This window comes from Procambarus clarkii, chromosome 61, assembly GCF_040958095.1.
Source record: "Procambarus clarkii isolate CNS0578487 chromosome 61, FALCON_Pclarkii_2.0, whole genome shotgun sequence".
Classification (NCBI taxonomy): Eukaryota; Metazoa; Arthropoda; class Malacostraca; order Decapoda; family Cambaridae; genus Procambarus; species Procambarus clarkii.
Window position 1 is genome coordinate 18,943,981 of NC_091210.1, and position 21,296 is coordinate 18,965,276.

Below are 21,296 nucleotides of genomic sequence, written 5' to 3' on the forward strand. Positions count from 1 at the left end.
TTATGATAATATATTAATCAAATAATAATAATTGCAAAAAAAAATCTGATTATATTAATTATAATTAAAAATAAAGTGAAAATAATACGAATAAGATAAAGAAATAATATTTACATTGCAAAAACAATAAATACTGATGTGAAAACTCGTAATAAAGATAGGAGGTGTAAGTATATATGTATATGTATATATATATATGTGTGGTGGAAGGAATATATATATATATATGGCAACTCTTGCTCAGAGGGGCGGGTCAGATCGGCTATACGCAGTGACTAGGACTCAGTTGCCCTTCAGACGGTGTAGGGAGAGGGTGTCGCTCTCCCACTCCCCAGAAACTCTGTGGCTGTCGTGTTTAACCCAAGTCTCGTCTACAAGGGATAACGAGTGGATTAGTGATGCTAAATGAAGTTTAATAAGTGACTGATTTAAAATTTAATGAGCCTCATTGGTGTAATTTGAAATGAGGAGGTTGGAAATCTGAATTCAACGTATATAAAGATTTCTTAAACATTTATATTTGTGTTATAAGACAAGGTGATAAATGGATTCTTTGAATCATTCTGCTTCTTAACTACCCTTCAGTAACTACCAGGTGAGTAATTATATTATAATCAGATGAATATCCCATATGTGATGAAACTTGAAACTGAAACAGAACAAACTTTTGGCCTTCCATTTAGCAAATCTCGTAGGCCTAAACTATACATTAAGACACAAATAATAAATGAAAACTAGAATGCCAGCACAGGTAAAACACTCATAAAATATACAGCCATATTTTATATACAAAGGTATATGACAACTAATTAATATACCTTATTATATATAATATACAAACACAATTAGCTTGCAACAGAACCTGTTGCATTTTGGCATCATCCAATCACAGCATTTTGATTGTATTTATTGATAAAAAAATACAGAAAATACAGCTGTAATTAACCATAATAAAATAATAGGCAATTCATTAAACCCAAACCATTACAAAGGTTGAAATGGGGACTAGCAGACGAGCCTTCAGACACTCCATTAACTTAAGGCTACCATTAATTGGTAGTTAACACACTATTAATAGTGCTGAATAGTTTTTAGGTTCCATCACTAAACTTTGGACCAAAATATACAAAATAATAAAAAAATTATCAACAATTATAATTGTAAATCATAAATTAATTAAATAAACTTTAAGAACTTGTATGAGTGTGTTTGGAGTATGTATGAAGTATGTATGATCTATTAACCCCGAAGGTTATACAATGTATGATTATTAACAACAATAATAGAGACTTATACATGCATGTATACGGTTGTATTGAGTATGTCAACAATATGGGCTGAGCTATACATTACCATGTATGATTGGATGAATAGCAGCAAAACTAGTGAACTCTGTATGATATCTATCATCATACTTTGTGTATGATGAAGGTACTGAGTGAACCACCTGATGATAGTGAGACATGGTGGAGGATAGTGAGCCATGGTGGAGGATAGTGAGACATGGTGGAGGATAGTGTGACATGGTGGAGTATAGTGAGCCATGGTGGAGGATAGTGAGCCATGGTGGAGTATAGTGTGACATGGTGGAGTATAGTGAGCCATGGTGGAGTATAGTGAGCCATGGTGGAGGATAGTGTGACATGGTGGAGGATAGTGTGACATGGTGGAGTATAGTGAGCCATTGTGGAGTATAGTGTGACATGGTGGAGTATAGTGAGCCATGGTGGAGTATAGTGAGCCATGGTGGAGGATAGTGTGACATGGTGGAGTATAGTGAGCCATGGTGGAGGATAGTGAGCCATGGTGAAGGATAGTGTGACATGGTGGAGTATAGTGAGCCATGGTGGAGTATAGTGTGACATGGTGGAGTATAGTGAGCCATGGTGGAGTATAGTGAGCCATAGTGGAGGATAGTGTGACATGGTGGAGTATAGTGAGCCATGGTGGAGGATAGTGTGACATGGTGGAGGATAGTGTGACATGGTGGAGTATAGTGAGCCATGGTGGAGTATAGTGTGACATGGTGGAGTATAGTGAGCCATGGTGGAGTATAGTGTGACATGGTGGAGGATAGTGTGACATGGTGGAGTATAGTGAGCCATGATGGAGTATAGTGTGACATGGTGGAGTATAGTGAGCCATGGTGGAGGATAGTGTGACATGGTGGAGTATAGTGAGCCATGGTGGAGTATAGTGTGACATGGTGGAGTATAGTGAGCCATGGTGGAGTATAGTGTGACATGGTGGAGGATAGTGTGACATGGTGGAGTATAGTGAGCCATGGTGGAGTATAGTGAGCCATGGTGGAGGATAGTGTGACATGGTGGAGTATAGTGAGCCATGGTGGAGGATTGTGTGACATGGTGGAGGATAGTGTGACATGGTGGAGTATAGTGAGCCATGGTGGAGTATAGTGTGACATGGTGGAGTATAGTGAGCCATGGTGGAGTATAGTGAGCCATGGTGGAGGATAGTGTTACATGGTGGAGTATAGTGATATTTTCCTGTAAATTGCCTAACAATTTACAGGCAGTTACTGGCTGTGGCCTGTGTGACGGTGTCACCGTAGGCAGTGTGTGACGGTGTTACAACAAACAGTACTCTATGTAACAGTGTTATTTATCGAGTAACAACTGTGAATAAAGCTGGAAAATCACAGTAATATCTGGAATAAAGTGACTTCCTGTTCGAAAAGCAAACTTGGAATTACTGTTTTTTGGAAAACTGTGAATGATTGAAGATCCTTAGCAACACTCTTCTTGAACTTAGTTAAGTTTTGAAGTGTGCTTTGCCTCGGAGATTGCACTAAGCTTTAAGGACTCAACTCACAGACTAATTAGCGTGAACGATCCTTAAATTAGTAATTCCTGCTGGTTATCTGATATATTTTCTTGTCGTCAAATGTTTGTAAGATATCATGTCTATGTTTACAGTATTTCTGGCGGATATCTCGATGATTTTATGAATAAAGTGTAAATAAATAAAGTCTTATCAACCCTCTAGACGAGAAGTAAGGCTTATCAGCCACAAAAGGGTTATTAAGGGTTAACAACCTCTTAATCTTTATTAAGGGGCCAATAATCTTTGAAACGTTATCAATGCTTATCAACCACTCAAGAGATATTGAAGATTATAAACCTCTGGAGTGTTTCTAAGGCTTATCAAGCACTGGGGGTTATTAAAACCTTTTAACCTCTGGAAGGTTACTACTGCCAAACAACTTCTGTATGGTTATTAAGTTTCATAACCAGCAAGCAAGTTTACATATATCTTGAACATAGTCCAGAACAAAAGTAAACTCAGTGTATTCTCACCGAGTCGAAGAAGTATACCTCTCTATATATAAAAATTAATATAATTTTAGCAGATGAACTTAGGATAAGACAGCTTAGGGAATGCGTCTTAAAGGCTGGAGATGCGTGTCAATGCGTCAGTGCATTCGTCAATGCGTCTAGATAAGGAGATCACAGCCCTCGGGAACCTCTAAGACGTCTTATCTAAGCTGATATAAAGGAGAAAGCAAAGCTTGAAGAGAAATAACAGTCGTCCTCAATACAGTAGAGGCATAAGCAGACACAAAAATACTTTCTTCCCAAGAACCAAAAACTTGGACACAGAAATCACAATTCTGAGATCACAAAGAAACAGAAATCACAATTCTGAGATCACAAAGAAATAGAAATCACAATTCTAAGATCACAAAGAAACAGAAATCACAATTCTGAGATCACAAAGAAATAGAAATCACAATTCTAAGATCACAAAGAAATAGAAATCACAATTCTGAGATCACAAAGAAATAGAAATCACAATTCTAAGATCACAAAGAAACAGAAATCACAATTCTGAGATCACAAAGAAACAGAAATCACAATTCTAAGATCACAAAGAAACAGAAATCATAAATCACATCTCTGATTTGATTCATAAATCACATATTGTGGTTAGCATTGTAAATGTCTGGCCACGTCTGTGGCAGAAAATAATACTAATAATAATAATAATAATAAAATCACGTTTTCAACTTCTTTTGACCATGTCGTAGCTCAGTCGATTAAGGCAGCGTCTGGGATGCTCTCGGACGTAGGTTCGAATCCTCGTCATGGCCCTTGTGGATTTGTATACCAAAAACTTGGGTTTCTGTGTTATTGAGTAATTTTTGCTGGACTCGGTAGTGCAGTTAGGTTCGTTCCCCGCTCACAATCGAGAAATTCCGGGTTCGAATCCCGGACCGGACAAAAATTATTGGGAGCGTTTTGTTTCATCTAATGCCTCTGTTCACCTAGCAGTAAATAGGTATCAAGGAGTTAGTCAGCTAGTTGTGTGGTGTTGAATCCTAGGTGAGGTTAGTAATTCGACCCTGGGGGGGGGGAAAGGGGGGGGAAAGGGGTTACCTTAATATAAGCCTAACATGTATACATACACTGGCTACCTGTCCCTCGACACAATGAATTATCTGGGTATTACTCAGAAAATCCTTTAGAGAGATAATTTGTATAATAATTATTTGTTTTTAATTAGAGACATTATAGTTGTAAGGGTGAAAGAACGGTATTCAAACACTTTGGACCTTCGGGGATCGAACGCGGAGCCTGTACGATACCGTCGCTATTCCAGTCCAAGCCAATGGAATTTCCACCTCACATTTTTTTATGACTTCCAATGCTCGTTAGATTTCTGGCGCTCTCAGGGCAAAATAGAGAAACATATATATATATATATATATATATATATATATATATATATATATATATATATATATATATATATATATATATATATATATATATATTTAAGAACATTTTACCCAATTAATTTATATTTGACATTACAAATTTAAATTAATTTACATAAAACAGTTTTTTGTCAGTCCATTATATGTAAGATTTGATGAATTTAATTTTCTTTTTATTTAACATTTTGGTGAGTTATCTTGAGAGGAAATTACATATTAATTCTCAGCCCTAAATATATATACAGTTTAGTGAGACATATGTACTAAGAATAGTCCAATACATGTTAATCCTTATCTCAACAATGTTTAAATGATTACCATTATTTAAAAATAAATTTCTTACTCAATTAATTTTTACCAATATTAAATAATATACAAGTATGCAAAAAATATTTTGATTAATAGTCAAAAACAAAAAGATTAAATAGTTTTTCAAAAAAGAAAAGTTTCAGTCAAAAAGATTAATAGTTTTTAACTTTAACTATAAGATCCCCAGCAAAAAAACATAATTGAGCAATTAATCAACATTGATCAACGTTAAATGGATCAATATTTCATCAATTAACGTTTATTTAACGTCTTATAAACGTTGGAAAAACATACATTTACATTAATTGAACAATTAATGAACATAGAGACATTGTTTCATCAGTGTCATTTGCCAGGCTTATCCTTGGGGGATTGACGGTATCTTTAGATACTTTCCCCTGGGAGATTAACGGTATCTTTAGATACTTTCCCCCTAGGGAAGTGACGACCCTTTTCTGTACATAACGTCCATAAAATAATCTCACTTGAATTCTTCAAATCCTTAACAAAAGGTAAAAGGCTTTTTTTGCAGATCAACAGTGAATTTAAAATATTTATGCTTGGGACTTTCAACAAAAGAATACTAAAAAATGGCCAGAAGGTTCACCTCTGGTACATAAAAGGGAATGGAGGAATTTACATAACATTTATAAAATAGTCAATTTAGATTCAAATTTCAGACAGGAAAAGACATTGTCATTTAGTAAGCATTTTACTCCAGCAGAAACAGCGGTTTTTCTGCATAGTAGAAATAGCCATTCTGTCTGTCTGTCTCTACAGTGGTTCTATCTCTCTCTCTCTAGCAAAAAACAATTGTTCGTTCATGGAACTTGGGTGATTGGATTACTGGGGGTCTATGACCCCCTTGGGAGGGCCATTTTTCTCCAGTCATTTAAGGTGAGTGAAGCTGAACCAGGCATAGTGTTGCTGACTCTTAATCCAAAGTGTGTGTATGGGGGGGCGGGGGGACATTGTGGAAAAGAGGGGTGTGGAATGGTCCCCTGTCACATGGAAGAGAACCTCGCCTCTATAGGGTCTCTCTGCTCTTCGTTTCTCCTCAATTTATTCCCATTTCCTTTTTTTATTTCCGACTTTACGCTCTTGGAGTAACTGCCCGCCATCTACTTTACCTTCACACACTGCACACGCCTCGGGGCTCCTCCAGAGATGGCGGGAAAATGTTGCAAGAGACTATGGAAGCCAGAGTATCTATGGAAGCTAGAGTATCTATGGAAGCTAGAGTATCTATGGAAGCTAGAGTATCTATGGAAGCTAGAGTATCTATGGAAGCTAGAGTATCTATGGAAGCTAGAGTATCTATGGAAGCTAGAGTATCTGTCGAAGCTAGAGTATCTATGGAAGTTAGAGTATCTATGGAAGTTAGAGTATCTAAGGAAGCTAGAGTATCTATGGAAGCTAGAGTATCTATGGAAGCTAGAGTATCTATGGAAGCTAGAGTATCTGTCGAAGCTAGAGTATCTATGGAAGTTAGAGTATCTATGGAAGTTAGAGTATCTAAGGAAGCTAGAGTATCTATGGAAGCTAGAGTATCTATGGAAGCTAGAGTATCTATGGAAGCTAGAGTATCTATAAAAGCCAGAGTATCTATGGAAGCTAGAATATCTATGAAAGCAAGAGTATCTGTGGAAGTTAGAGTATCTATGGAAGCTAGAATATCTATGAAAGCAAGAGTATCTGTGGAAGTTAGAGTATCTATGGAAGCTAGAGTATCTATGGAAGCTAGAGTATCTAAGGAAGCTAGAGTATCTAAGGAAGCTAGAGTATCTATGGAAGCTAGAGTATCTATGAAAGCCAGAGTATCTATGGAAGCTAGAGTATCTATGGAAGCTAGAGTATCTGTGGAAGTTAGAGTATCTAAGGAAGCTAGAGTATCTATGGAAGCTAGAGTATCTATGGAAGCTAGAGTATCTATGGAAGCTAGAGTATCTATGGAAGCTAGAGTATCTATGGAAGCTAGAGTATCTATGGAAGCTAGAGTATCTATGGAAGCTTGAGTATCTGTCGAAGCTAGAGTATCTATGGAAGTTAGAGTATCTATGGAAGTTAGAGTATCTAAGGAAGCTTGAGTATCTATGGAAGCTAGAGTATCTATGGAAGCTAGAGTATCTATGGAAGCTAGAGTATCTATAAAAGCCAGAGTATCTATGGAAGCTAGAATATCTATGAAAGCAAGAGTATCTGTGGAAGTTAGAGTATCTATGGAAGCTAGAATATCTATGAAAGCAAGAGTATCTGTGGAAGTTAGAGTATCTATGGAAGCTAGAGTATCTATGGAAGCTAGAGTATCTATGGAAGCTAGAGTATCTAAGGAAGCTAGAGTATCTATGGAAGCTAGAGTATCTATGAAAGCCAGATTATCTATGGAAGCTAGAGTATCTATGGAAGCTAGAGTATCTGTGGAAGTTAGAGTATCTATGGAAGCTAGAGTATCTATGGAAGCTAGAGTATCTAAGGAAGCTAGAGTATCTAAGGAAGCTAGAGTATCTAAGGAAGCTAGAGTATCTAAGGAAGCTAGAATATCAATGGAAGTTAGAGTAGCTTCGGGAGCTTGGGGAGTATTGGAAGCTAAAATAGTTTAGGGAGCTATTCTGTATTTTTTGGAAGCTAAGGTAAGTTCGGAAGCTTAGGTAGATTTGAGAGCTATGGTAGCTGGTTTAAGCTTCCAGTAAGGACAGCTAGAGAGGCTTGGATGCTTAATAGCTTTTAGAAGCTTAGGTATCGTGTAAAGCTATGAAAGCTAGGAGAAGTAAAATGTTATCAGGAAGTTAAGCTTGTGAACTTTAGGTTCTAAGAAAGCTAAAGAATCTATTATAGCTTACTAGTTAAAGAAGAAACAGTGCAAGCTGTCTAAAGAAGCTAAATCAAGGATTTCAGAGATATTCCAGTCATAGAAAACAGCTTTAGAAATAGAAAAATAAATAGATAGAGAAACAGAAATTGAGATAGTTGAGATAAAAAATCTCAACTATCTATATTTTTTAGAAATAAAAAATTCTATATTCTATATTTTTTAGAAATAAAATAATCAAATGATTATTTCAAATTTTCCCAAGATACAGATAATATAAGTAAAGCAGACATTATTGATTATGTAAAGGAAATAAAGTTAAATAAACTCCAAATAAGGACAAGGAAGTTTGAAGCAAAAACAGCAAACATAGAATCAAATGAGTAGAAATCCCACTAATTTGGTGTTAATCTTGAAAGACATTGAATGGATCATTTGCCCATTAACCAACGTATCCCATTTAGCTTGTAATTAGTTGAAATGCAACCGAATTGGTTGGGTTTCATTCTTATATTAGGACTGGGTCTCATTTTTATATTATCAGTGGTCTAATAGGTTGGGTATCATTCCTTCCCTCATTCCTTATATATCAGTTCCTTGTCCTCATACCCCAGTTCCTTGTCCTCATATCCCAGTTCCTTGTCCTCATACCCCAGCTCCTTGTCCTCACACCCCAGTTCCTTGTCCTCATATCCCAGTTCCTTGTCCTCATACCCCAGTTCCTTGTCCTCATACCAAAGTTCTTTGTCCTCGTATCCCAGTTCCTTGTCCTCATACCCCAGTTCCTTGTCCTCATACCAAAGTTTCTTGTCCTCGTATCCCAGTTCCTTGTCCTCATACCCCAGTTCCTTGTCCTCATACCCCAGCTCCTTGTCCTCATACCCCAGTTCCTTGTCCTCATACCAAAGTTCTTTGTCCTCGTATCCCAGTTCCTTGTCCTCATATCCCAGTTCCTTGTCCTCATACCCCAGCTCCTTGTCCTCATACCCCAGCTCCTTGTCCTCGTATCCCAGTTCCTTGTCCTCATACCCCAGTTCCTCGTCCTTGGATGAGGAACTTGGATGGATATATATATATATACACATACATATATATATTATATATATATATATATATATATATATATATATATATATATATATATATATATATAAAGGCCAGAGGTGCACGGGACCTGGCTGGTAGCTGCCACTGCCAGCTGGGCTGCTGGAGGCCTCTGGTCCACGAGTTCTTAACTAATATTAATTATCATACGTGAATTCTGGTTAGGAAGCAATGATGGAATGCTTAGGGGAGGTGTCAAGTCTTTGCAACAACGGAAAACTATTTTGCAACATTCCCCTAGTGGGCACAATAGCCAATAGCAACGTTAATTCAACGCCAAATCAACATCCTCAACTTGGAATTAATGTTGAATTTAAATTATTAATGATTCGTCATGAGACCAGAATCCTGGATCTGACGAAGGAGGGAATTGTCAGGGATAAGCACCAAGCTATTACGATTATATGGCACTTGGAAGGGGTCAGGATAAGGATTTGGGATGGGACGGGGGGATGGAATGGTTTCTTGGAAACGGTACCTGTTGGGTATCATTGCTTCATTGATGTTTCGAGAATCAATTGCAGGTATTGATTTTAGGAGGATAAGCTCCATCTGGAGTAATTTGGTTGATGGAGCCCTGTTAGTAACTCCTGAAACTGGGTTCAACCAATGGAGTTTAGCCCTAGAGTTCTGGTGCTGGTCTATAAACTCATCCAACTGTTCTTAAACTTTTATGTTGAAGCCAAAGTTTTATCCCAGCCGGCCAATAGCCATCCGGCCAGACACATCTTGATACATAATTGAGACAGCTAAGAGGAAGTCAATCTAGCTGTTACAGGCAGAACTAAGGTCAATATTTTTCTGTTATGTTGATCTAATTCTACTCGACCCAAGATCTTATGGAACATTTTAAAGAAATATGTGAAATATGTCTTGCAGAACATAACCCAACATTCAATCCTGCAAAATGTGTTGTAGAACCTTTAGCTCACAGGATTAATTTTTCTATTGATCTCAAAGAAAAATTACCATGCAATTGAGATTGCAATAAAGTATTCTGAAAATCATCTGGGGAATATGATTTCCTCAAAGGAAATAGAAAATCTTGTCTATTTTCCTTTGGAGAATATTATTTCCTCAAAGGAAATAGAAAATCTTGTCTATTTTCCTGATATTAGAAATCTGAATTTGGTCATGATGATATCTGGAGGAAATTAATGTTTACAGTGTCTAAGGTTATGTGGATGTGAGGTTTGGGATTTACCACACTACCACCACTCTCTCCCACAACCATTTAACACCTACCACCCCCCTCCCACAACCATCTAAGACCCACCACCCCCTCCCACAACCATCTAACACCTACCACTTCCCTCCCACCACAGTCAAATAAATCAACACCAAAGCGTATGAGAGAAGTCTAACATCATAAACTCAGTCCAATATTCAAACATTTACTCGCACCGTACCCAATTTCAATTTAATTTCCATTAATAATTGAATTTATTGAAAAATATGCATTTTAGGGGAAGGGTTGTTTAAAATTATAATTGAGAAAATATTTACATCTTATCAATAAGAGAAAATTTCTGTCTGAATAATGTTGGTGACCAGAGGTCTCCGGCTAGTTTCACCAAACTTTGCACAGGGATTGATGACGGGAAGGTGACCAACATGAATGGGTCAGGGTCGATCCCATTGCTCCCAATACAAAGGATTGTTATATATATATATATATATATATATATGCAATTAACGATCACAAAACACTGATCATTTTATGCGGAAAATCCACAGAGAAATATGAAATGAGGTGAACGTTTCGGCTTTGTTAAAGCCTTTGTCAACACCAGACTGACTAAGGAGAAGGGAGAAGGGGGAGGATATATAGGCCGACACCTGACCAACCCATCCCTAGGGTTGGTCAGGTGTAATTAACCAAAAAAGGTATAGCTTAGCTTAGAATGGTCAAAGAGGATTAAGCGGTCAGAGAATAAGGATGAAAGATTAAAGAAAAGCCTCATGAACACACAATATATGAATATACAATTATAATGAGACATTGTAAGCCTCTCTATCAGAGTTGTTTCTTAAACTGTTGTGCAATATTATAACTTAAAAATGGATCAAGTTTGTACATTCCAGTACTAAATATATATATATATATGTATATATATATATATATATATATATATATATATATATACATATATATATATATATATATATATATATATATATATATATATATATATAGGGCTGTCATAGGCGGGTAGGGGTCGGCCCCCAATTGTGCAACCTACCTAGTTTTTCTATATTAAAGGGTTCCTAAGAGTTAATTTTACTTTTGTTTTCATTCATGCATTTATTAATCTTCTCGCGTGTTAAACATACATTTTTTTTTAAATTTTCAGAATGATATCAAGCGGTTTTGTTTGCAAGATTATGTTTGTCTGTTCATGCAAAGTCCTTCGGTAATATATTGGAATATGTAAACACGCGCATTTGGAGCGTAAAAAAGTATAATTTAAATTTTCATTCTGAACTGTAATGGTATTCACATACCTTCCGTCTCTGTCACAGTCACAGTTACTGTCACAGTTACTGTCACTGTCACAGTCACTGTCGAGGTCACTGTCGAGGTCACTACCTGGTTGAGGGACCTTAAGAGCATTTGAAGTCTCAGTCAAGTATTATGCCTCAACAAAGGAGAATGGTGAGATAAATATATAGGTTCACTTAACACAGTTTGGGCTTTAGTGCCGTTTAGGAAAATATGTTAGTATATATATATATATATATATATATATATATATATATATATATATATATATATATATATATATATATATATATATATATATATATATATATATATATATATATATGTCGTACCTAGTAGCCAGAACGCACTTCTCAGCCTACTATGTAAGGCCCGATTTGCCTAATAAGCCAAGTTTTCATGAATTAATTGCTTTTCGACTACCTAACCTAACTTAACCTAATTTTTTCGGCTACCTAACCTAACCTAACCTATAAAGATAGGTTAGGTTAGGTTAGGTAGGGTTGGTTAGGTTCGGTCATATATCTACGTTAATTTTATCTCCAATAAAAAAAAAATTGACCTCATACATAATGAAATGGGTAGCTTTATCATTTCATAAGAAAAAAATTAGAGAAAATATATTAATTCAGGAAAACTTGGCTTATTAGGCAAATCGGGCCTTGCATAGTAGGCTGAGAAGTGCGTTCTGGCTACTAGGTACGATATATATATATATATATATATATATATATATATATATATATATATATATATATATATATATATATATATATATATATATATATATATATATATATAAAGAAATTTTTTTTCAGAGGTTCAGTCTTTAAGTAAAACATTAAAACTGCAATAATTAATTTTATGTTACATATTATAAAAGCTATTTATAGTTAATATCCGATATAACTATTTCAAATGTGTAGATGTTTATTTACCCAAATTGTGTATATGTATTTTATTAGCGAAAACTAACGTTATTTTTTTTTTTTCAGGAACTGGCAAGGAAAGGACAAAGTTGCAGATTATGAAACCTGTTGCTGAGTATGAGTTGAATCACATGAGGGAGGTGTGAGTATTCTGAGCGAGGTCCTCAGGTCCCTACGAACTTCATGAAGCGAAGTAGAGAGGTTGGCGAACGAGATCAAGCGCCTTCACATATGGTGAGATTGGCTGACAATCTTGCCAGCAATGATGACGAAGGGGAGGAAATCTCCTCCGACACGCAGATTACATCTTCAGTCCTCTTTTGTGGTGTTGGTGATGAAGGCTCTGGTGTTGTGGAGGACGGTAGAGGGAAGTGTAGAGGCTGCAGGAGGCTTCCGGGCTGACTCGAACTCCTCCTGTTTAGAAGGGTGTTCTTGTGGAATCATTCTCTCTAAACACCTTCACGAGGAACTGACTACTTTTGACTGTTCGTTTTCAAATATGAAAAGTTTCCCAGATAAGTTGCCAAGTGATCTACAAGTGCTAAGTGTCAGGGGGAACTCGATTTACCACGTTTTGGGAAACTTATCACAACTTATTGACCTCAGAGAACTTGATTTATCCGGCAATAGAATCAAGTCCATCGGGAGAGGAGGCATGTTTCAGAACATGTCACGTCTTGTGTACCTAAATGTGGGAAAGAACACAATTTCCACCATCTTCCACGACAACTTGGTTGGTCCAAAAGGGCTTGAACACCTTGTGCTCTCAAACAATAAGATCAACTATATTGAAGACGAAGCTTTGGTTGACCTCAAGAAACTACAAACTCTCGATCTTGAACAGAACTTTCTGGGCTCGTTGTACGAGGAATGGTTCCATGGCCTGAACCACCTAGTGGTCCTAAATCTTGCCCATAACAGGATACACAACATACCAGGATCTGTGTTTCGGGCCCTAGGGTCCTTAGAGCGCCTATATCTGGCTGGAAATCGGATTTCTACCGTAGATCCACGTGCTTTTTCAGGTCTTATAAGTCTTCAGGCTCTGACACTGGAAGATAATCTACTTGAGAGGATCCCAACCTCGGCATTTCAGAGTCTGCCAGTGTTGGAAACTCTTACTCTCGATCAAAACCCACTTACCAAGATCAAACCCCTTGATTTTTCCCACCTCACTGTATCTAAGATCAGTTTGTGTTTTATGCCAGAACTCAATATCATAGATTCCAAAGCATTTTACAACCTAGTTAACATAACGGTGATTGAAATAATTAACAATGAGAAGTTAGCATATATAGATCCACTAGCTTTCATGAATGTGGATTCCCTGAAGGAACTGCGGATTAATAATAATAAGTTGGAAGGTATACAGAAAGAAATGGCTAAATATATGCCAGAAGGAGTTGAGATCTCAATACATAATAACCCTCTTAGATGCGATTGTAATGTAAGGTGGTTGAGACAGCTGATTGGTCTAGGGGATAATGGTAATGTGAGCCTACAAGAGCCTGAGCATTTAGTGTGCCACAGTCCTCCTACTTTAGCACATAAGCTGCTCAAAGACGTCATTCTCTCCAAACTTCCCAGAATGTGTGCTCCTACGGTTCTCAACTTGACACAAGCACAGAACGTGTTGGGTAAAGTTGGTGAACGCCAGGTGTTGGAATGCCGTGCTCTAGGCTCACCCCGGCCAAGATTACACTGGCTTTTACCAGATGGATCGCTGGTTAATTCCACCTTGAATGAGGTTAGACGTCGATTTTTCCCTCCTGGGACATTAGTGTACTATCACCTCAAACCAACAGATCGTGGGTCATACACATGCGTGGCTGAGAATGCAATTAATAAAACTAACAGTTCCATAACTCTCAATGTCACTGGCATTGATATGCATCTGTTTCCGATTCGCATTTCATCAACATTTGTTACACTGGTGTGGAACGGCACTGAACGCCGGGCCTTTCCTTCCTACAAGATTGTCTACACCGAACTCGCCTCCAATGGCAGCGAAGTAGGTGAGAAACGGTTCAGCATGACTAGTCCTTCGAGGAAGACCTTCACTATCAGTCGTCTAGAGCCGGAAACTCATTATCGTTTCTGTATCGGTAACGAGGATAGCACCGGCTACTGGCTCCAGATTTCCTGCTGTGCCGCCACCACACAAGACGTCGACTTTATGATGCAAGGAATCTCCCGGACCTCGAATGTTGCCGTCGCTGCCGTAGTTGGGATCGTGTTGGTAATGACTGTAGTAGTGTGTCTCATGTCCGTTCTATCTAGGAAGTACCGACAACGGATGTACGAGACGCCGGATAAGAGCAACGAAGGCTCAATCATTCAACTGGATAACTTATACCGGCCGCTTCTGACTGGATCTTGACGTTTAGGAGCGGGCGACGGGTACCATCCTTCGCTGCTGAGTCGGACTTCATGTTGTTCAGCGGATCCCTCGTCACCTGGGCCTCTAACACCTCCTCCTCGAACGAGGGCCTTCTCTACCCCTCGCAGCAGTCCTATAGACACACCTACACCACCAGCACGCCATAACATACTCGAAGACTGCTCCTGTTCTCCACAGAGGTAAGTCCTGTGGGTATTTATTCGGTAACAATGAATATATACTTTACAACACAACCTTTTATTTGCATTATGCCAACAAGCTTGAATGGTCCCCCAGGCATATATGCTACTGAAAACTCCACACCCTATAAGTGACTCGAACCCAGACCGCCAGGAGCACAATTCAACTGGTGTACATGATATCTTAACCACTTGACCATCAGTGATTTGCATCATATATGATTTTGAACGTTTGGGAAAACACACACACACACACACACACACACACACACACACACACACACACACACACACAACATGATAGAGCCCAGTAGGCTCAGGAACCTGTACACCTGTTGACTGACGGTTGAGAGGCGGGACCAAAGAGCCAGAGCTCAACCCCCGCAAGTACAACTAGGTAAGCACAACTAGGTGAGTACACATACGCACACACACACACACACACACACACACACACACACACACACACACACACACACACACACACACACACACACATACACACACACACACACACACACACACACACACACACACACACACACACACACACATACGCACACACACACACACACACACACACACACACACACACACACACACACACACACACACACACACACACACACACACACACACACACACACACACACACACACACACGCATCATATGTGCTCATGAACGCATAATTAGAATTAGAACATTTGAACATAAAAACTTATACAAATTATTACAATATACGACAGGTTAAATATGTAAACCACACTGGAAATACAAAACAATGTATTTCAAAGCAACATGAACCTGTGTTCCATCGTTCTCAGTGTTCTTCAGAACTATTAAACACGCTGAACCTGAATCAGTGAAGAACATATACAGTGAACAATTCCCACTGTTCCACCTCAGTGGAAGGTTGAACAGATGTCAATTCACTGTGAGAGATGAATGATACTCACACGAAGTCATCACTCATACGAGACTCATCATCTCTCATCAGAGAGATGAGTTTTACAATGACAGCAAAACGACAAAGTGAAATTGATTTTTCTTGACTCAGGACTCATCTAGATGTGAGTAACCATTCCATGTCCTTCGCACATATGGGATTGCCTTTGTGAATCGAATGGTCAAAGGTGCAGAGGAAAGACTTTAATTACGTTCCTGTGTGTCACTGTTTGTTCATTATACAAATTCGAGGACGGGATACGAGGGAACTGACACAATAGGACTTTAGCTGAACTTAGGAGACTGACCCAAGAGAATAGACAGAGGTGGATTGACCTACAAGGATAGAGAGCCTTATAGAATGTGTGGGATGCAATTTATTGTGAGAATGGGATGATGGATTTTGATTATGAGAATGGATAGAGGTTATGTGAGGATAGAAAAGCTTTGCTATCCCATGTAGGCACCTGCATGGATCCCACCTATACGTTATATGGAATAGAATATATGTTGTCACCTGAACTATCCTCACCCCTATCCTCATACACCTTCCCAGTACTCCTACTCGCATGTGGCTCAGTAACCCAGTATCTGGGCACCATTCCTTTCCCCCGTCCCATCCCAAATCCTTATCCTGACCCCTTCCCAGTGCTATATATAGTCGTAATGGCTTGCCACATTCTTCTGAGACTTCCCTTACCTTCAGTACTAACTTGTAAACATCTCGCCCCCAAAATAGATGGTCGTTGTTCAAACGCAGGAAACGATAATAATGAGAAAACACTAAGCCACAATGATTATATAACCCATGGATGGGATATGCGACAGACTAAGAACTGAGGGATTGAAGATAATTATAAGGAGAAGGAGCATATTGCATGGCTATATAACCAGCCTATTCTTTGGATTATCCACTATTTACAAACCACAACAGACTAACATAACCAGAGACGTACATATCCAAGCAACACACCTACCCTAACCTAACCTAATCCCAACCAGTGTATAGAAATCGTGGAAATTTGTTAGCCACTATTGCTCATAGCACTTTGGTATTTGTATATGGTGGACCATAAGACATACACACACACACAATATATATATATATATATATATATATATATATATATATATATATATATATATATATATATATATATATATATATATATATATATATATATATATATATATTATTAAATATGACCGAATTTCGGTCATATTTAATAATATATGTCTACAGGAAAGACTGCTACCAAAATATACTAATATATATATATATATATATATATATATATATATATATATATATATATACATATATATATATATATATATATATATATATATATATATATATATATATATATATATATATATATATATATATATATATATATATATATATACTCCTGGCTGGGAGCTATGCAAGATGCATCAGACACTCTGAGATAGAGCAATTAAACTAATATAAATTCAGGCAACGCACCCCAGTAACCGACTTACACGAGGCGCTGAGCAAAGTTGTCAGCTAACGAGGCAATGAGTAACTAGGCAACGTTCGTAGCTAACGAGATAAAGTATAACTAGACCAAACTTCCAGCTAACGAGACAATCATGAATTTGACTAAATTGTCAGCTAACGACACAACTAGGCAAAGTTTGCAACTAATTGAACAGTGAACAACTAAGAAACGTTGCCAGCTAACGAGGTAACAGGTAACTAGGCAGGTTTTCCAGCTAACAAGGCAATGAAAAACCAGGAAAAATTAATAGCTATCAAAAAAACTATTCACCAATTTGCTGAAAGAAATTTTAAATGCAAATAACGAAGGGAATATGAACACTAGATACGAAACCTATACATCTTCCCGCAATCATGGGTGTTTAGTTACATTTTTTTAAACACTTTATGGGCTCCTATGTACTACGAGGTTACACACACACAAGCCAAAATAGTGTGATATATCAAATGAACAAATCCACCAGGGCTGTGATGAGGGTTCGAATCTACACACGGGATTTCTTCAAGCCTTATGAGGTTATTTATGACAATAATAATCTAGAATTGTGAGGTCTCCATGGCTGAGGTAAGATGTACAGGTTTCGTTAGTGAAAGTTTGAGTACTGGATAAGGCAGTGGTGTTATGGTTATCTTGAGGTTATCTTGAGGTTATCTTGAGATGATTTCGGGGCTTAGCGTACCCGCGGCCCGGTCCTTCGACCAGGCATTCTTTTTATTATCCCCCAGGAAGCAGCCCGTAGCAGCTGTCTAGCTCCCAGGTACCTATTTACTGCTAGGTGAAGAGCGGCATCAGGGTGAAAGACACTCTTTGTTTCCGCCTCCACTGTGGATCGAACCATTACCTGGCTTCTATTCCAAGATGTTTCTTAAGCATTATCATTGTCCATATATCATAAATTTGGGACATGGGTGTAAAACTAGTAAGAAAAAGTAGTTCTAGGGAAAAATTAAGACGCTGATTAACCTAACTGGTTTCTATTTCGGCGCGAAAGGAAATCTTCGACGGTTCAATCCCATTCAACAGCTCATACAAGACCCATTATTAATAGCATCTGAAGACCATTACCCCTTCAACATTATCTTGAGATGATTTCAGGGCTTTAGTGTCCCCGCGGCCCGGTCCTCGACCAGGCCTTCACCCCCAGGAAGCAGCCCGTGACAGCTGACTAACACCCAGGTACCTATTTTACTGCTAGGTAACAGGGGCATAGGGTGAAAGAAACTCTGCCCATTGTTTCTCGCCGGCGCCTGGGATCGAACCCAGGACCACAGGATCACAAGTCCAGTGTGCTGTCCGCTCGGCTCCCCTATAATAGATAGTCCTATAATACCTTGTGTTAATTACTGTATTTGCATATTTTTTATAATTTATTTAATTAATGATTTGCGCTTTTATATTAATATATAGTCAGTTATCGTTATGTTATTGTTCTAAATGATGTTAACTGTGTTATTTAGTGCTTCGGCGACGATATTAGTTCAACTATTTGGATTGGTCGGTTCACCGGCGGACTGGCTTTTGCAGGTCGGCGTTCGATCCCCTATGGTCCAAGTGGTTGAACAAGTTTTTTTTTAAACTTTGGCTTCATAACCCAGTTCCTTGTCCTCATATCCATGCTACTTGTCCTCATATCACAGCTCTTTGGCCTCATATCCCAGCTCCTTGTCCTCATATCCCAGCTCCTTATCCTCATGTCCAAGTTCCTTGTCCTCATATCCCAGCTCCTTGATCTCATATCCCAGCTCCTTATCCTCAAATTCCAGCTCCTTGACCCCATATCCCAGCTACTTGTCCTCATATCCCAGCTCCTTATCCTCATATCCCAGCTCCTTGTCCTCATATCCCAGCTCCTTGTCCTCATATCCCAGCTCCTTGTCCTCATACCCCAGCTCCTTGTCCTCATATCCCAGCTCCTTGTCCTCATACCCCAGCTCCTTGTCCTCATATCCCAGCTCCTTGTCCTCATATCCCAGCTCCTTGTCCTCATACCCGAGCTCCTTGTCCTCATATCCAAGCTCCTTGTCCCTATATCTCAGCTCCTTATCCTCATATCCCAGCTCCTTATCCTCATATCCCAGATCCTTGTCCTCATATCCCAGCTCCTTGTCCTCATATCCCAGCTCCTTGTCCTCATATCCCAGCTCCTTGTCCTCATATCCAGCTCCTTGTCCTCATATCCCAGCTCCTTGTCCTCATACCCCAGCTCCTTGTCCTCATATCCCAGCTCCTTGTCCTCATATCCCAGCTCCTTGTCCTCATATCCCAGCTCCTTGTCTTCATATCCCAGCTCCTTATCTTCATACCCCAGCTCCTTGTCCTCATATCCCAGCTCCCTGTCCTCATACCCCAGCTTCTTATCCTCATATCCCAGCTCCTTGTCCTCATATCCCAGTTCCTTGCCCTCATATCCCAGCTCCTTGTCCTCATATCCCAGCTCCTTGTCCCCATATCCCAGCTCCTTGTCCTCATACCCCAGCTCCTTGGCCTCATATCCCAGCTCCTTGTCCCTAAATCCCAGCTCCTTATCCTCATATCCCAGCTCCTTGTCCCCATATCCCAGCTCCTTGTCCTCATACCCCAGCTCCTTGGCCTCATATCCCAGCTCCTTGTCCCTAAATCCCAGCTCCTTATCCTCATATCCCAGCTCCTTGTCCTCATATCCCAGCTCCTTGTCCTCATATCCCAGCTCCTTATCCTCATATCACTTCCAAGTGCAGTAAAATCATGCTGGCTTAGCGCTTTCTCCTCATAGTTTGGTTCACCAATAATTCATCATTAACTCATCTGATTTATGCATGAAAAAACTTGCAAGATCTAAAAATACTATTTTCAGTCTTTCTCTTTTTTTTTAGGTTCTGAAGATGAATCAGGAGGATCTAAAATGCAATGAATATATATATTGCACATTGCATTGATCATCAATGCTTTAAGCAACGGCAGATATCACGTTATCAATATGCTGTGGATATGATCACGACATAAGATGGAGACCTGATCCCAAACATTATGATATTCCAAGTTAAGCATTGTATGCAAGTAATTAATGTATGAATGAAGACAAAATGATATATATATATATATATATATATATATATATATATATATATATATATATATATATATATATATATAAACCCACAAGAGTTTTATGTATATATATTATACATATAAATCCTAACAAAATATCTAAACTCAAAAAATGAAAATATAGAAAAAAATAAGCTCAAGATACTTCGCTATCCTCCTCGCTATCCTCTAAGTCGTTCATTGGCTCTAAATAGAACTCCCACGACCAGAAATAGAGTGAACAGGCCTTCTATTCCCTTGCAACTTTGGGAGGACGACAATCTACTCCACACCACCAAGCTTCTTCAATCTACTCTACACCACTTAGACAAGTCTCTCATCCAATATGAAAGGTTCTCTCTCATTATGAGGATTCGAATGAGTCTACGATGGGAGTTATGTTAAGTCTTTACTCTATATGAGATCCGGATGAGAACAAAGAAGAGCCGTTATATAATTAGTTGATATAGGAGCTTTGGAAGATCGAAGCATCGGAAATTTCAGGTGAGTTTTAAGTGTATTATTAATTAACCTTTTTGTATTCAACGTGATTAAATTGTAATATTGGCCATAAAGTATATATATATATATATATATATATATATATATATATATATATATATATATATATATATATATATATATATATATATATATTTATATATATATATATATATATATATATATATATATATATATATATATATATATATATATATATATATATATATATATATATATATATATATCACCTTCCCTACCCTTCACCACCTTCCCTACCCTTCA

At 38.2% G+C, this 21,296-nt stretch overlaps 3 protein-coding genes across 3 annotated transcripts; all 3 read left to right on the forward strand.

Annotated features, from left to right (window-relative positions):
* Positions 1–310: 310 nt before the first annotated feature.
* On the forward strand, positions 311–20,497 carry LOC123774446 (leucine-rich repeat neuronal protein 1). Its single transcript, XM_045768783.2, has 3 exons — positions 311–595; positions 12,459–14,972; positions 20,297–20,497. The coding sequence occupies exon 2, from the start codon at positions 12,655–12,657 to the stop codon at positions 14,770–14,772; it is 2,118 nt and encodes a 705-aa protein (XP_045624739.1). The 5' UTR covers positions 311–595; positions 12,459–12,654; the 3' UTR covers positions 14,773–14,972; positions 20,297–20,497.
* On the forward strand, positions 6,226–7,062 carry LOC138354147 (coiled-coil domain-containing protein 8 homolog). Its single transcript, XM_069308035.1, has one exon. It carries the CDS (start codon positions 6,226–6,228, stop codon positions 7,060–7,062), a length of 837 nt encoding a protein of 278 aa, XP_069164136.1.
* On the forward strand, positions 7,141–7,647 carry LOC138354148 (coiled-coil domain-containing protein 8-like). The gene has a single exon (XM_069308036.1). The coding sequence runs from the start codon at positions 7,141–7,143 to the stop codon at positions 7,645–7,647; it is 507 nt and encodes a 168-aa protein (XP_069164137.1).
* Positions 20,498–21,296: the final 799 nt, after the last annotated feature.